This window comes from Fukomys damarensis, unplaced genomic scaffold, assembly GCF_012274545.1.
Source record: "Fukomys damarensis isolate Sample0158 unplaced genomic scaffold, DMR_v1.0_HiC HiC_scaffold_11, whole genome shotgun sequence".
NCBI lineage: Eukaryota > Metazoa > Chordata > Mammalia > Rodentia > Bathyergidae > Fukomys > Fukomys damarensis.
Genome location: NW_022900923.1, coordinates 18,411,127 through 18,429,266, shown reverse-complemented (window position 1 = coordinate 18,429,266; position 18,140 = coordinate 18,411,127). Strand labels below are relative to the sequence as shown.

Below are 18,140 nucleotides of genomic sequence, written 5' to 3'. Positions count from 1 at the left end.
TACACCTCTGAATTCTTAAATTGTCACAGTAAGCCTGTATTACTTTGGAATTTCAGAAACTAAGCTAAAATTTTAGGTGAGAATAATTTCTAGTACTTTGAGTACCATGCTATTCCTTGTCACCCCAAATCTAATGAAAAATCTACATGCTCACAAGTGCCTATGTGCCTAATGTGAGATGCCTTTTGGGAATACCAAGGAAAAGGGCCTCTGTCTGATTAAGTACTGGAATGAGAATACCCAAAGGCAGCAAGACCTAAATAAAGAGATTTTAGTAGTAACAAGAAGCTGGGACAAGAAGTATGACCATGAAAACACCAACCCTTAAGATGAAATTCCTTATGATGAAGGCCCGGGTGCATAAATCACCAGATACGAGATGAGAGATTTGGGCCGATTTCAGGTAGGTCTCAAATGACAAGGTGGTATTTGGATAACAAATGCCTAAAGTCCAGGAAAGGAAAAGGTCAAGGTACAAAGAATGGGCTGTGAAAGTTTCATGGAAGCCCAAGGATTTGAACTGGGCTTCCAACAAGGCAAAGGCAAGGACTGACAGAGGGGACATGACTAGGGAGCCATCTTGTCCCCTTGTTTTTCAGGTGTCAAAAGTCTTGTTATAATATTAAACTCCCCCTATGAATGCTGGCTCTATTAATATGCCTGTAATTATCTATGTTTATATTTGACCCTTTTTTTAAATAATTCCTCTGGTGCCCAAGAACTAGTTCTAAAAATCTGCAGTGACTGTGGGGAGGCAGGTCACCATCTGCTGCTTTTCCCGCCTAGCTCAGGATGAGTCACCACCCTCCATTTCTGGCCCCACTCCCAGGCGTCTCCTCTCTGATCCATGTGCACACACAGTGATGAGGATTCTATCTCCATGGTGTTTATTATGCCAGTTCAGGGCATCCCCACAGGCAAGCTCCCAAGGGACAAGGACAAAATCAGGTGAACTCACCTGACAGGACTTCAAGTGGGTTCAGAATCAGCCCCACCACCAACCGAAAAGCACGAAGAAGCTTCCAGACAGGAAAGATGAGAATCTGTCAGTCTTCCAATGGAAACAGCCCACAAGAGGCAAAGCCAAAATGGGAGCAGGCTCCCTAGAGAGCTGAGAAAAGTCACACTATCACATTTCAGGGCTGGTAATTGGAACTCCATTAGTACAAGCATCCTTCCACCTTACTAAACCTGTGTGTGTGTGTGTGTGTGTGTGTGTGTGTGTGTGTGTGTGTGTTTGTGTGTTTGAGAGAAAGGGCTGGGGGAAGCTGAAAGAGAAAGAAGGAGATTAAGACAAGAAAAATAATGAGGCAAATGTGACTGAGGAAGAGAAGGGAAAATAATAAAGAAACAACTGAAAGAAATTTGGAGAAAGTAAAATGGACACAAAATTCCCAGTATCTGTTTTCTGCCATTGTCCTTTGAGTATGCCTTTATTTTGCATATATGAAATGGAGAATTCAGACTATCCTAGACTTAGTAATGTGAGGTAAGCAAATTACTTTTAGTGCACATCAGATAATCAAGAAAAGTATTCCTGTCTTTGTTCTGCAGTTGGCTCCTCCATAGCCAGCCTTCCCTCTTCCTCCCTCTTCCTGCACATGAAATGGGAATGTTGCTGTTAGCCACTATCTTGCCCCTCAAGGCTCCTGTATAGCTTCCAAAGATAGTGTTTGAGTTCTCTGACAAAAAGACTTTTTATTCAATGCCAAGATTTACCACATTAGTAAGGAAAGGAAAACAAGATTCATATTTTAATATTAACACTTTCTGTTATACAATAAAAAGAAAACTATGGCTGTGCTTATTGAGCTTGCTCATGTATGACACCAACACTGAGCCCCAGAGCCGCAGCACAGTGGGCCAGTCCTGTGCCTGGGACTCACTGTGTTTGTAGTAGGATTGGAACTGTCCACGACATGCCACACCCACAGCATGTGGGAGTTCACGTGACAAAGCCCCAGGCTGCACTGTCCATCCCTGCTGGGAGCCGTGACACTGTCACCCACATTGTTGTGTTCCAGATCTCTCCACTCCTCAAGGACTACGATTCAAGACCATCACTGAAACCACCGTGGAGGTGCAGTGGGAGCCCTTCTCCTTCTCCTTCGATGGGTGGGAGATCAGCTTCATTCCAAAGGTAACAACTGCTAGGCTGCTCCTTAGCCTTCTTTCAAGACCCTCAACTCCTTAATGACACAAAGGGCACCTCCTCAGTGTTTTGGCCTAGAAGCTTCTTTTCCAAAGACCTGAGAACCAACTGACAAGAGTGGTCCCAAGCTCAGCACCTTGGCCTTCGATAATCAGGGCTGTGGGAAACAGCCACTGTCTCTAGCTCTCTGCTGAGGTAGCCCCAGGATCTGGAGAGCCATGCTGCTTGGGATAGGGAAAACCAGACCCTCAAAAAGTTAGGGCTCCTCTTTCAGACTTAAAAAAAGCCAAAGGAGCCAGGAATGGGTGGTACATGTACATGGCTATAATCGCATCAGTCTGGGAGGCTGAGGCAGAAAGATTACAGGTTCAAGCTCAGTTTGGGCAAGAGTTACTTAGCAACACCTTTCCTCAAAAAAAAAAATTAAAGAGTTAAATCCCTGGTTTCAATCCCCAACACAATCAATCAATCAATAAGAAAAGCCAAATAAAGCCAGTCACATAGTCAACTCGAGCTTCAGTCTGTACAGAGAGACACAGGAAAAGTCAGTTCACATGGCTCCAGTTGTTGAAGGTTACAGAGGTAGCACAAAAACAGCTTGGTTTTCCTGAATTATTCAATTGAATCTGTAAACTATTAATTAAACAATAGCTTCTTTAAATAAATTTACACTATCTGATCTATAAGTTTTAAAGTAACCTAAAATTCCTCTCTATGCTTTAAAGCAAGATTTTATTTTATTAATCCTAAAACTGCTTCTAACTTGCCAAGAGGCGCCTGCCCATTCTAGTCTTTCCGGATGTGTTGACCGTTTGATATTCTCCCTAACTGCCAGCTCAGTCCCGCTCCTTTCCTCTTTCTTCATCCTTTAACATTAAACAGGAGTTTTTCAGTTATTCATCAGATTTCATGACAAATGGCATATTTGACTGATTTTACCAATTCTTCTATCCTGAAACTCTTAGAGACATGGAATTTTGAAGCTATAGAAGACCTTTCATGTTACATTTAATTTATAGAGACTCAGATAACTTAAATGATAGCATATACCTATTTGGCACCAGGCTTCAGACAAAATCCTTAGTCTCAGCTTCTTGTTCTGGGCTCTGTCCACTCTCCCAGGATGCCTTATTCTTTTACATGGCTGTAGTCATATCATAGCAAGCTAAATACACCTAAACATGTGCTCTGTACCACTAGTCATTGCATGTCTCATCTGAGTTACAATGACCAAGAAAAATGTCAAGTCAGTGGGTTTATAGCAAGGCAGAAAGAATCATGTTGCCCACTGCGAAGGCAGGAATTACACCAGGCTCTCTTGTTTTGTTTTGCACACAATATGTAAAACTCTAAGTAAGAAAGATGCTGCCCACGGCGTGCCAAGATCAAATATATGGCCACATGGATTAACTATAGTGACCTGAAGGTTGAAGTCACTGGGAGACACTTCCCACACTGATTAATAAGAGTATAGCTATAAATTCTATACAGGGTATTCTGAATGACATAGTGATCAAAGAATAAGGAAGAAGGATAGTGTCACACAAAGGACTTATTTGTCTTCTCACTTTCCAAGAACACATATAAAAATGTATGATTAAAATATAGATGATAAATATAGGACAGACAGACAGACAGACAGACACAGGCAGGCAGGCAAAGAATATACCCTGGACTTCATGTCATCAAGTTGCTCTTTCTCATTACTTCCTCTACCAGTTTGTCTCGTTCTTCTCTCCTTTGTAGCATTCTTTGTTCTCTACTTCCTTTTTCTTTTCTTTGTATTTCATGGTTGTGTCACTGAGTCTTAAATGGATAAAGGGGAAACAAGACAATGACAGATTTGTACCCAGTGTAACACCTTGACAGGTTCCAGGTATAGCAAAGTGAAAGCTCCAGCTCATTAAAAAAAATGAGAATGTCTTTGTTTGAAATACATTGTGTGTACATATAAAGATGTGGCACACATAAGCACACAATTACACTCTTCTCAAGAGCCCAGAGCATACACATCACAGTAAGTGCCCAAAAACATGATGGATGCTAACTGTAACTATCAAACCTTTAGTCTTTGGCAAGAGCTAATCTGTATCTCCTCATGACTGATTTTTATTGGCAAACTCAGAAAACCCAGAAGAAGCCAAAGAAATGTTCTTGAAAATTAGTTCTTATTAAGCTGCATAGAGCTGTTGCTGGCTGCATACACTCAGCTGTTAGTGTGAAGGGAATAGACATAGCCCTCAGTTTTATCTCCAGTTCACAAGCAGTGCTCTACACCTCTGTCTCTCAAATACTCTCTGGGTGACTTGTCTCTTTTGCTTTCTCTGCTGCTCCTCACTCTCCAGAACAATGAAGGAGGAGTGATTGCCCAGCTCCCCAGCGATGTTACCTCCTTTAACCAGACAGGACTAAAGCCTGGGGAGGAATACACTGTCAATGTGGTGGCATTGAAAGAGCAAGCACGGAGCCCCCCAACCTCGGCCAGCGTGTCCACTGGTAAGTGCTTCCAACCTTCCCCCAGGGGTGCCCAGTTCACCACTCAGGAAAAGCAACTGCAGAATTACCCAGGAAGTAGAGGAACAAAAGAGGTGTGAGGGTTCCTCCCAGAGCTGAGGCAATTTGGGGACCTGGAGAAGGATCTCCTCCACCAGATGCCCAGCTGTTCATATTCCTCATTGCTCAGCCTTGCAAGCATAGAAAACTGGGAGAGTGCTCCTTGGTGGAAACCCTGCTAAGTCTTCCCTGATATTATTCATCAACAGGTCTGTTTTGTCAAGCTCCTAGTGTCAAGAGCTTTGGAGCCAACAAGAATTGACTCAAACCTAGTATGAGATTTGGAGAAAGTCTTCCCAAACCTCAATCCATTTTGCATAACACCTCCTTCATTGAGATGATGATATATAAAGATTAAATTAGATGAAGTTCACGGAGTGATTAGCACTGTGTTGATAAGAGTGAGTGCTTAACACTTGGTAGATACACATCTACCCAGAACACAGGCTTAGAAGTGAAAGCAGCAGGAGACATTTTAAACCATTAGGTAGAGTTAAACCACTCTTCAGGGAGATAATTTAAGTTGATTATTCTTCCATTCCCACAGTTCATTTCATTCAAGATCATTGTATTTGTAGGATTGATTCATCAGCTTTGTCATATTTTGCCTTATTGCTTCCTTAGCTCACAAGGGATGTTCAACTTCCATCTTTTAAATTAGCCATTGTGATGCATATGTGTGTGCCTTCACCAAGATTGTCTCAAAAGTTACAAATAGCATATAGTATTAATTTTTGGTTTTCATCTTATTGATAAGAGAGTAGGATTCAGAGATCAAGAAACTTTTATTGTCATTAACAAAAACTGAGATGGTGACTATTGGTATAATTTTATTTTTCATAAACAGAAATTGATACCCTAAACAGCTATCCTTAAATCCAGGACAAGGAAAAAAAACAGAAAGAAAGAGAGAGAGAACCCTAAGACCATGTTTATGGATTAGGGATTCATATTTTGCTGCTTGAATCCAAAGTACATAACACTGGCTGTTATAGCCCCATGCTCAGCCCAGGAAATCTGGTTAAAAGCCATTGTGGCACCAGCTTCTATTCCAGTCCTGTACTGAGGTTCCATGGTTGTGCCCTGAGGCCAGGATCTGGTAGAAATTCACACCTCTAATTATTCGCTCTCCCATGTGCCAACAAGGGCAGCTCCACTCCGGAACATTTTATATTTTGTACAGTTGTTTAAGATTTTGTTCCTGAAAAAAATTTTTTTCACTCAAAAAAAAAAAAAAAACTTTAAAAAGCACTGTTCTAATCCAAATATGCTTTAGAAGAAGCTCCATGGCTCTGAAACCTAAAGTGTTCTGCAGGAATCTCCAGAAGGCCAAGGGCATAGCCCATCCCCAAGGTTATCCTGGAACCTGAAGAATTAACATTTGATAACAAGCAAAGATTTTCGACTTCTGTGATGGAATGGTTCAGGGTCCCCAAGCCATTCTTCTGATTTGATGTTGAGAAAACATTAGTAGAGAAAAAAAAGACTGGAAAAAGGAGATAGTTCACAAGAGGAGAGAGAACATGACAGTTGAATATTTTTCTTCCCAGCTATTGAAAATACTTAGAGGAGGGAGTCCAACCCAGACTTATTCTTACATTCAAACCACAATTTCATAGAATTTGCAGTACTGAGGGGAGTAAAAAATCCTTGAGATTAAATTGAAAAGTTTCAGATGCCTTGGTAAAATAGGCAGATTATTTTTCAATTAAGGAAACAATATCCTGTTAATATTGTGGCATTGAGTACAGTAGCCATGAAAAAAATAGAAAAAGAAACACATGAATTCCAATTTACTTTATGAGTGGGGCTTATGTTTGTTTGGAAATTGGGGCCTAAACTGCTTTGCAAGGTGATACTTCTTTGAATGGAATAGGACATCACTACCAAGTAACCAACCAAAGGGCAGAATCCAAGGGTGGTGGCAGAGAAGATGGCTGGCTCACAACCCTGTCTGCTGTTTTTGAAAATGACTGTTTAATTATTTCCTTCTACTAAGATTCTGACCTACACCAACCCCCTCCTGTGATGTGCGTCCTCATCTGCACTCAGACTGGCTTTTTCCAGACAGGCCATTTTGTAAATGCAAATACAAGACCTCCTGCAGCTAGAGCCCTCTGTGCTACATAATCACATTCTAATATGGTCAATCTGTTATGATTAGGGTTTTTGGATCTAAAGAGTTGAAGGACAAAAGCTTTATGTGGTCACTGGAGTTTTCCTGATGTCTTCCCCACCCCCAGAAGCTCCAGTTCATTGAAATTCTGCCCCTTCTTCCTCATGGATGAAGAGGCTCATCTCGTCATTTCATTTACTCCACACTCATTGACTGTCTACTTTGTTTCAGGCAGTAAGCTTATACCGCAGCTACGAGGATATTCCCCATCTCATAATTCAATTAAATGAAATTTAAAAGGTCCTACTTATCTAAAGCCACCAAGCCCAACATGCTGAATAGAAGCCAAGAAGCCATTTGAATATTTCCTGTGAAATCACATGACTACCTCAAATATGAAAACCAGGACTTGTTTAAACTCCAAACCAGATTCCCCCAAAATGGTCTGGTGATTTTCATTTTGGCTGGTGCCAGACCAGCAGCCTTAAATCACTTACTAGAAATCAGCTCCAGAGTGAGGGTGGGGTCCCCAGGGAAATGCTGACCTTTGAAAAGGTGAGAGACTCAAGGTTGGCCTGCGACAGGGCTGGGGGAAAGACCTCTTCCTGGAGACACAGTAGAAGGTGGTCCAGAAAGTGCAGGTTAAAAACAAGTCTTAGTCAAGACTCTAAGGTATAAAAGAAGGAAAATTTGCTTTAACTACTTGAAGCAAAAGAGAATTTACTAGAAGGACATAGAGCATCTCACAGAAACCTGGGGCCAGAAATTCATATGGACCTCATAAAAGACTTGCATCACAAACTGGAACAGTAGGAATTGAGTTACTCTTTGTATCTTTCTGCTTCTGTCTATATCTGCTCTCTCTTCCCTCTCTTCTTCTCCCCTTTTCATTTGTCCTCTCCCTTACCCTCCCCCCCTTTCCTTCTCCTCTCTTCTCCATATTTTCCATCAGATGTTTCCCATTTCTGTATGAATATGGTAGAGAACGGCCTCACCAGGTCTAGCACTACATGGTTCACCACAGGCTAATTAGAGAACCGGAAGTCTCTGGTGCACTCCCAATCTTTAAAGAATATTAATAGTATGGAGCTCCAGCCAGAGGGCTGTAGTCTCATAGCAAATGCAAACATAGAGGCTGCGCCTACTCTTTTATCAAGTAATGAGTAATTCTCAAAGAAGGGCATATCAGCCCTACCGACATCCCATGAGGAGTTCAGAACACCGTTTTCTGTTCTCAGTAAGCCTTTTCTTTTTCTACTGCCCCTCTGCACTCTCTCACTTTCCCTATTCAGTATAACTCAATATGAAAGGACCCCAAGTGGGAGCTGGAGCCATGGATGGTGGCCCCGGAGGAGACCAGCCAGCTTTTCCAGGCATCACAGGGCAGGTGAGGGATAGGAGCTGGAGAACCTATGGGCCTGTATGTGCCTGCTGTGCCCTGTTGGCTCAGAAATTTGCAACCACCAGGGGAGAAAAATGCCCCACAGTGGCCTCTCTCAAGATGCAGTTCTTTTGAATCAGAGTGGCACATTTACTCACAAGGCATGTCTCAGGTCCACAAATGCAAAATGTCTGTGGGGTTTGGGTATAGTCAGCTGCTGGTTGGTGGCCGTGGCTGAACAGAGACAACTTTTAAGCCCTCACGATGACCCCTTTGGCAACCACATCTGAGTCCAGGAAGTTTGAGAGGGTTTTCATTTCCGCAGGGCTCAAGCAAGGCCAGAGCAGGGCTCCAGGCATACTCCAGACCTCTGTCCTCAATTATCTGCCCCATCACATCCAGAAAAAGATGCCAGTAAATGCCTTTCCACTGCCCAGGCAGGAAGAGCTAGCACCTGAAAGCTATAGCCTGGTACGAGGAGACTTACACCAGGTATCAGGGAAAACTGAGCTCTAACGTCACCTTACTGTGCTTCACTTTCCCCATCTGTAAAATGGGGTGATTGATGCCTATGCTGGCTTTGACCAAACTAGTGTCAGAAGGAAAGGAGGGAGCTGATGTGAAGTCTTCTTTCTCAACCAACTGCTCCTTCTCTCTGATCCCTCATGCAGTCATAGATGGGCCCACACAGATCCTGGTACGAGATGTCTCTGACACAGTGGCCTTTGTGGAGTGGACCCCTCCTCGCGCCAAGGTCGATTTCATTCTCCTGAAATATGGCCTGGTGGGTGGGGAAGGTGGGAAGACCACCTTCCGGCTACAGCCTCCCCTGAGCCAATACTCAGTGCAAGCCCTGCGGCCTGGCTCCCGCTATGAGGTGTCCGTCAGCGCAGTCCGAGGGACCAACGAGAGCAAGTCCACGACCACCCAGTTCACCACAGGTAAGACTGGGCCAGCGAGAGAGTGTGCTGGGGATCGAGTCATTCCAGCTGCTGAAAAGCGGATGTGAGAGTTTGGGGGCAGGGCGGGGGCTCCTGTGGATGTCAGCATCACTGGGCAATAGAAAAGCAGTGAGGAGAGCTAGCTTCTCACCCTAGTTCTGCTGCTACATCTATGCTCCCCTTGTGGCTCTCAGGTTTCTCCTTTGCAAAAGACAGGCTTTTCTTGAAGACATTTAAGTTTCCTATTGCTAGCCCAAATGGTGACTGGAGGAGAAATCAGGAAGGGTGTCTCTTCCTAGAGACACTTTATGCCGCTTGCTGAAAATTGTAGTGATAATGCTCTAAACCTATTATGGCTGCACAACCACAATCATGCACCTTATCACTGCACAAAGCCAGCCTGTATAACCATATAGACCTTCTCCTAGGATCCATGATTCACCCATTGCTTGTGCACACTCACAATAAAGGGGAACAGGGGGCCAGATTCCCACACACAGGAAGCGGAATTGATCCCATGTGAGCACCTCCTGCCTTTCTGTGATGACTACTGCCCCCCACCCCCGCCAAGGCTGTTGGGACTCAAAGAGTGCCTAACAGTCAGGAAAGGCCAGACCTCAGAGTCACGTGTTCCTGACTGTCTAGCACCCATTAGTCTGGCCAGCTAGTAGGTAAGTAGGATGGGCACCATCAAGCTTCCTGACATACTCTCGAGGTCAACGGGTCTGTGATCAGATTAGTGACTGAAGCTCTATTGAATCCAAATTGTCAGTCTTGGCCTCTCTCCCTGGGGGAGGTCACATGTCAAAGCATATCTCTGCCCACTTCAAGTTGTCCCAGGAACCAAAGGAAACCTATAATATTTGTAAAATCGCAGAACCACCACCGTCTGACAGAGCAGAAGAATCACTAATTCAAGTGTCCTACACTATTCTGGGTTGTGGCTTTCCATCACAGGATGGAGTCCAAGAGCCTCAATAACTAGCACTCCCTGCTCCACTTGGGTTTTTAATCATGATCAATAAGCCAAAGAGTAAGACAAACAGACACCAACCTATCTCCTAGATTGGAGCATATAGCTTAGCAGTGGTCAGATGGATTTGCATGCTGAACAGCCCCTGTGGACCTGGGCTGGTTTGTCAGCGTGGCAGAACTGGAGACTGCTCAGATTAGAGCCCTGAGCCCCGAGAGCAGTCCATCCTAGGAAAGAGAGGACAGAGAGGCTGTGCCCAGGCCTCGCTGCCGATCTTGGCATTAGTTAAATCCATTTCCCCAGCAAAAAAGAGAGGCCAGGAGTCTCATGATGGAGCTCCTTCCACACAGAAATCTCTCCCATCAAAACAAATGTAGCAAACTGCAGAAGGCAGGGCTTCATTCAGCAGGAGACCATTTTAGGCTTTTCCTGCTACACTTGTACCAAACTCCATTCCTTCACCCAGGATGTGGCCAGAGGCATTTTTCCCTATGCATGTGTTGGGATCCCCAGAGACTGTGCTTTGGGGAAAAAGGAATCAATTTCTGCCCATTTCTCTTCTTTTCTTCTTCTTCATTAATCAAAAACATTCCTGGGACAGCATAAGCCAGAAATGCCTTCTTAGTTAGAACATTCAAGGTCGGACTCCCCCACCCACACACAGCACCGCTTGCTCAGGGCAGTGGTGTCTGCTATGGACCGTGAGTCCTGAATCCCTTCCTTCATTTCCAGAGACACTGAGTTTCAAAAGTGGTCTCCTTGTGCTGTGCTCTGATAAGGAGTTTGAAGAGGCAAAAAAGGGGAAGAGGGCTCTCAAGCAGTGTGATGAAAAGCAAATTCTTGATGTTCAGGTGGACAAGATGGAAGCAGGATTGGCCGGTGGCCCGGGAAAATTCCAACCCAGATAATTACATTCTGCCTCCTTGGAGCTCACCATGAGCTTCATGACTCTCCATTTCCGGTTGTCTGGTGGATTGGCAGCAGCTAGGAGGCTGCTTTCTCCATGCAGATGCAGCCTGCGCCTTGGATCTATTTGCCTCTGCTCCATGACTGGGAGAAGCCATAGGGTGGGAAGACAGTTTTGCAGCCAAACTCTCAAAGTCTGGGGATGGCAGGTGCCAGTTAAATGCTGAAAGGGTACCCAGCCTCTCACAGTAGGGCCCTCAGTCACTGCAAAACTCCGCTTTAATTCAAATTAACCAAAGTGCTTTTTCAGGTGTTGGCTTCGACACTAGGAGTGCACTAATTGCACAGGCAATTAAAACAGAGATTTGCTTCCTGCATGGAGTGTGGGATATTTGCCTGGGTCTTACAGCTATTCTAAAAAAAGAAAGAACCCAGACAGAAGTGCAGCAAAGCCGAGGGATGAGGGAGAGAAAGACCAGCCAGGAAGAATGGAGGCCACCCCAAAATCTCCCCACCTCAGCTTCCCTGCTTTCAGCTGCCTTCCTGGGGGACTCCTGGGACTGTCCTGTCCCCTGATGCTCTTCCCTTTGAGCCTTACCCTCTGTATTCAGCCACTGCCACATCCGACCCAAATGCTCCAAACCTTACTTTAATGTTATAGGGTGAATCCTGTCCTCTAAAAAGCTATTAAAGCCCTAAACTTCAGGTTATATGAATGTGACTTTATTTGGAGATAGGGTCCTTATAAAAGGGAAAATTTAAACACAAAAACAGGCACACAAAGAAAATGTCATGTGGAGATGAAGACAGAGATACACATCAAGAAATGCCAAAGGCAGCTATCAAATCATTAGAAGCTGAGACAGAAATATGCCACAGCCTCTCACAGCCTTCGGACACAGGGATCTCAGTCTTCCAGACAATAATTTCCTGGGAAGACATCCATATGTGGCAGCCCTGGGAAACTAATGTGACAACCCAGCCACAAGGATTCAGGCTCCACCTGCTTGGCAGTAATGCCCTCTGGGATCTCCAGGAAGTTCTTCCACAAGCTCAGTCTGGATGGCATTGGCCAACTCAGCCAATGATCTGGCTAAGACAGCAGAGGGACCTTTCTCCCCTTGCAAGGCCATCTGCCCTTGTTGAAGCCACCTTTTCCCCACACAGCTTACCCGATGCATCCTCAAAACTTCACAGCTGAAGTAGGTAATAAGACTTTCCTAGAGGTTCTGTGGTAGCAAACAAAACAGAGAACAGATAATGGTCATTGTTCTGCCTTCTTGAACTTCTATTGGGGTCTAAGCACCATTCTAAGCACTGAGGCGATAGAACAAACAAGATATACAAGATCCCAGTACACGAATGACAGTCCTGCGGGGGGGAACTGGACAATGAAAAGAAAAACACAACATTTCAATCATGAATACTGTGAGAAGAGAAATGAGACAGAAGGAAGCTCCATTGGATTCAGGAATTTGGCAAGTCCTAGGAAATGATATTTTAACAAAGGCCTATATGACCTAACTCATGGAAGGATCTGGAAAAGAGCATTTTAGGCAAATGCAGCATAATGCAAAGGTCCTGAGGTAGGAATTAACTTGGTGTGTTTCAAGAGCAGGAAAAAGGCAGTTCAGTTGGACCACAACGAATAGGGGTAGGAGTGTTGAGGTGATAGCTGAGAAGCAGCCCAAACCAACTAATTCAGAGCCCTGCAGGCTATGATTAGGAGTGTACAATGCAGAGAACAGGAATGGTTTAAACCAGGGAAATTAGTGATCTAACCTGTTTTAGAGAGTAGATAGGGCTATTGCCAGAGCTCACAAACCCAGGGGTCTTTGCCTCATCCCCAGCCTCCTGACGTGTTACAGAGACCAGCTCAGTCCCAGCTGAAGGGTGGAAGGGGTGTCCTTCAAATGCCCCTCTGAGGCGTCAGGTTTCTAGACCCAGAGATCCAACCAGTTCCCCTCTCCCAGTTCTGAGACTCGCCTTCCAAGCCCCCACTCTGGAAATGACCTCTCAGGGTTATTGACCCTGAAAGTATCTGGTCCCTTCCAGAGAAAACACTGCCCTCGCTACACCGTACAAGCCCCATGACCCAAAATCCCAAAACCGTTGGCAGTGGTTCCACTCTGTGTTCCTATAAAAAGGAGAGATTTCCAAGGTATCAGATTTTGGCTGTGAAGAGCATTAGGTGAAGTCTCAACTTTAACCCTAACCCTAACTTCAGCTGCTTTTGTTCTAGCTCAGCTCTGGCCACTCACACCCCAAGCCTAATCAGCCCCTTTTTCCAGCTCTTCTCCGATTTGAGATTCAGGGCTATGCTGCCTGGCAAGCCCCTCCACCTGCCTCTCCATCCATTTGCTAGAGGAATAACATACATGACACGCCAAGAATGTACAGGATCCAGCATGCCAAAGTACGTTGAATAAAGAAACATTTCTCAGAAAAATAAGCTGCAGAGACATAAATCTGCTAAAAGATTCGCCCAATTTACATCACTAAACAGAATACTTCTCACATGGAAGCCTCTGCTTTCAGATTGATTCACAGCATTCTCTTCTTCGCAAGAACAACTGATGGCTATATGCCTTGCTTTTGCAAATTACAACAGTCCACCCAAGGTTTCCTTGGAACAAATGGCTGTTCCACTCCAAAATTAAATGCATGTCTCAAAGACAAGAAGTGTCTGGAACTTTTTAAGTGACAGATTTTCAGGGCAGCATCTTATTACACATAACATAATTACATTATGTTATTCTTCCCCAAATGAGCCTAAGGAGCTGGCCTGGTCCTAAAAGGGAGAGAAGCAGCTCCGCTGGGGTGGTGGGACAGAATCCAATGCTGATATTCCCTTCATTGCAATGGAATCCTGCTCCAGAAGCAGCTTTGGGGCCCATGTTGCAGAACTTAGGAGAGTTTAAGGGGCCACAGGGAGCCAGTCTGGGACTTGGACATCTATTTTTGTACCAGGCCACTTGACACACATTGTGTAATCTCTTCAGTACTATTTGCCTCTGTTATATAGGAGCCCATAAAGCCCTCAAGAGAGTGAAAAACATGTCCATGGTCCCCTTACTACAGGGGTGAGAGCTGAAGATCAGACTCAGGTGTGGCTGCAAAACCCACATTCTTCCCATTCTATCATATTCTCTCCCTCTCTCTCTCTCTATATATATATATATCTTAATATTCCAAGCTGATAACCTTACAGCTGTATCCATACAGGCAAATCCAGCAGGAGACGTTATGAAATCAACCATCTCCTTTTTGCTTCATGTTCAAATTTGATAATGCTCTGCTCTATTTAAATCACTTGGTATTATACCTGATTTTCTCCTACTGAGGTTTCCTTTGTTTTGTTTTTAAGTTTATAATATTAACTTGTTCATTTTCAAGTTTCTAGCACGCCACTGAAACTCTTGACTGGTTGAGGTGGAAACATAAAGCACATGGCTGTCTAACTCCCAAGCGAAATCCTCTGCCCTGCCCAGGGAGTCTGTGATGGCAGGCTAAAAGCTAAGGGCAAGCACAAGGTTCACTGGAATATGAAGCAGAGGGTCAGAAGGCAAGGGCTGTCACCCAGTGGCTTTTAAAATTCAAGATGCACCACAAATGCACGTTACCGTGTCTGACGCCGGTGATGCCTGTCTATTTCCAGAGATTGATGCTCCCAAGAATCTGCGAGTTGGTTCCCGCACAGCAACCAGCCTTGACCTTGAGTGGGATAACAGTGAAGCAGACGTTCAGGAGTACAAGGTGGTGTACAGCACGCTGGCAGGGGAGCAATACCACGAGATGCTGGTCCTCAAGGCCATCGGCCCCACCACCAGGGCCGCCCTCACAGGTGAGTAAGACCCACTTCTGGACCACGATGGTTGCTGGGTCTGCACCCTCATAGCTCTCTCTCAATGTACCCATTCCACATCCGACCCATCTGCAAATCCTGTTGCTTTAATCTGTTCCTTACCCATCAGATATCTGCTACTTTTCATATCAAATATGTCTGTTCATCATCTGCCAAAGGTGTCTACCGCTTTCCGCTGTACTGCCCTCACCTGGTTTAAGCTAGTCACATCTCTTCCCTTAACCACTCCAATAAATTCTCCACATTTTCTTCAACCCCACCTAATCCATTCATTGCCCCATCCATCCAAATATTCTTTCCCAAGTGTATTTCTGATTATACCATCATTATACATTCATTCCAGGGATTTGCCATTGCTCTTAGGATAAACTCACACTTAGCATGGCCTCCAGGCCCTGCCTATTTTTCCCTGCCTTCCCCATCCCCTGGTGCTCTCTGTGCTCTGGCCCAGTGGGTCTGCTTGCTTAATTCCTCTGCCATACTTTCCCTCCTGCCATAGGGCTCGGCTCTTTGCTTGGTTCACTCCGGTATCTCATTCAGCTCCTTGTTTGCAAGGCACCGTGGGAGGAGCCTGTGTGGTTCCCTAGTGAGATCAGATCACATTATCCTCCGGCCTCATTCCATAACTTACATCACCTCACATCACCTATCAGCAGGGCTCAAGTCATCCTCTGAGCTGTACCAGGCCACAGTGGGGGTGACTGTGTGATTACTGGTCTTCACCTTAGACCACATTTGTATGTATCATTGAGTCCCCAGGACTCAACACAGTGTCTAGTATACACTAGATCCCGGATCAGTAACTTTTAAATGAATGAACACATGAATTAATTAAGCTGCAAAAGTTTACCATGATGGGCGTATAGACTGCAAGAGGCCTATGATAAGGTGAAAGCCTGGCTATGCTTTACACTGCCTATTAAAAGCTGGGGTTTGTTATAAAGGACAAGAGGAAAACCACTGAGGGATTTGAAATAAGGCAGTGGGATGAGTCGGTGGATACAGAGGAAGGCCAGGACCGAGCAGGGAGATTGGCCAGGACACTGTTGCTGGGGTCAAAGAAGAGAGGATGGTGGTACAGATGAAAGCAGTGTCCCAGGTCACCACAATGTCTGGCTGAGAAGCAGATGCAGTTTTCTGGGAATGTGGGACTCAGTCAGTGGTCCTTTGGGCCCCTCCCCAGCACGTCCACTGAAGATAATCTGCCCACTGCATCAACCCTGGGGTGGCTGACTGCTAATGCAGGGTGTGGTTTTCAGATGAAGGAGGTGTCAGGCCAAGGATTTAGCTCAGTCGTTCTGCCCCCTGCCTCATAAGCACAAGGTCCAGAGTTCAACCCTCAGTACCAAAACAGAAAAAGAAAAGGAAATTCAGATGAAGGAGGTGCTGTGCAGAGTAGTGTGGACCAGGGGTCACCCACATGCTTGCTGACTCTCTTTTTGTTACTCCTTGGCTCCCTGCAGAAGCATTTACCATCTCCCTAAACAAGGGATGCATCACCGCGTGCGTATAGTAAACAAGGGCAGTATAATCAAAGCTGTTTTTTCTCCGGGGCTGAAACCCCAGACCTCCTTGCCAAATGAAGCCAGTTAAAGTAAATACGAAAAATGCCTTTTCCAGACAGATGCACTCCTGAAACACAGCAAGGAGATGGGAAGTTTTGCTGACCAAGCAGATTAACAGGAGTGAATTAGACACAGAAAGGACAGACCAGCTGGTGTAAGGGCTTGCAGAGAGCTAGGGGCATTCACAAAAATTAAACCAACAAAATAACCTGAATGATATGAGAGGAAACATAGCCCATCTCTGCCTATAGCTGCAGGCTGATTTGGCAATTAGCAGTTTTGCAAAATGACGGCTTGTTGTTTTGGGAGGTTATGCCATAATACCATGAATGCTGTAGAGAATTAAGTCAGATCCTAGTTATTGTTTCCACTACCAGGAAAGAAAGAAGATTGTACATTTATTGGTTATCGATCCCATTCCAGGCACCTTCACTCAGTTAAATTTAATCTTCACAAAAACCTCAAGAGGTGGGTGTTATAGCATTCCCATTTTATAGATGAGGAAATTGGGGTTTAGAGAGTCAGAAAACAGGTAACCAGATTCACAAAGCTACTTAGAACTTTGGAGTCCCAGTCCAATGGATCCCTTCCATGGTTGCTGGGACTAGGCAAATAAAATGTAAGTGTCTTAGTTAATTGTTCTCGTTGCTGAGACAAAATATCTGATACCCAAAGTTAAAGGAGGAAAAGTTTATTTAGCTCACAGTCTGTAGAAGTTTCAGTTCATAGTCAGCTGGCTCCAAGGCAGGGTGGCAAGGCAGAGGGGCATGGCAGAAGAGAAAGAGTTCAGGGGTGGCAGAAGGCAGCAAAGTAGTGAAGAAGCAAAGCAGCAAGCAGTAAGGGACAAATGAGGACCTCTTTCTGTACCTTATATTACATCCAGGCTACCCAACCTCAGGGCAGGTAGCACTCACCCCCACCCTTAATCCTACCCAGAACTGTGCCAGAGTAATCAGTAAGCTAATTTAGTAATCATTCACCCTTTATCCCAGCATCACACATGCTAGATCCAAGTACCTTTAAAAAGCCCCACCTATGACCGCATGAGCCTTTGAGAGAACATCTAGACACAAACCATAACAGTAAACAACAGTCCAAATGTAAATGCAACAGACCTAGAAAGGATAGGAAAATTTTTCCAGGTAATGAGCGTAGATAGGTTGATATTTTGTGTTAGAGTTGCACTTATAAAAAATTATGCATATATGCATATATATCACAAATATATATACATATGTATACATCACATAATTATCCCAGAGCACTCAACCCTGGAGAGATTTACAGAGGGATTATAGGCACAAAGGCAATCAAGTCCAGTACATGTGCCTCATGGAAGAGCTCGTTATGCAAAGATTATTCACTTCTGGCTGTAGTATCTGGGAGAAGGGAAAGAAGGCTCATGAAAGAGAAAATGGGGAAAGGGATAAGTTCAAGTCCAGCTCTAAAAAGTTGTTCTTTCTCTCTCCTTCCTCACTTGTATCTTTAAGAAGAAAAGCTTTCATCCTCCAATTCCTATGTGAGACTCCAGACCGACTCCTGTCTTATTTGAAGACTGGGCTCTGTGTGACATATTCAGGGCGTATCCACGGCCACCATTTCCTTTGTCACCTGGGGAATCTGACCAACTTTCCAAGCCTTTGCTTCTTCTTCTGTGGAAGGGGGAGTAATGCCACTAACTGCATCGA

General features: G+C 44.7%; 1 protein-coding gene across 4 annotated transcripts in view; it reads left to right on the top strand.

Annotated features, from left to right (window-relative positions):
• The window catches only part of Tnr (tenascin R), a 407,880-nt gene that overhangs the window by 336,212 nt on the left and 53,528 nt on the right, over positions 1 to 18,140 (top strand). For all 4 annotated transcript variants that reach the window (XM_010630206.1, XM_010630204.1, XM_033762105.1 and 1 more), the window contains 4 exons: positions 2,025 to 2,140; positions 4,498 to 4,648; positions 8,874 to 9,143; positions 14,681 to 14,866. In XM_010630206.1, coding sequence (XP_010628508.1) covers positions 2,025 to 2,140; positions 4,498 to 4,648; positions 8,874 to 9,143; positions 14,681 to 14,866 — 723 coding nt within the window. The remainder of the gene's footprint in view (positions 1 to 2,024; positions 2,141 to 4,497; positions 4,649 to 8,873; positions 9,144 to 14,680; positions 14,867 to 18,140) is intronic.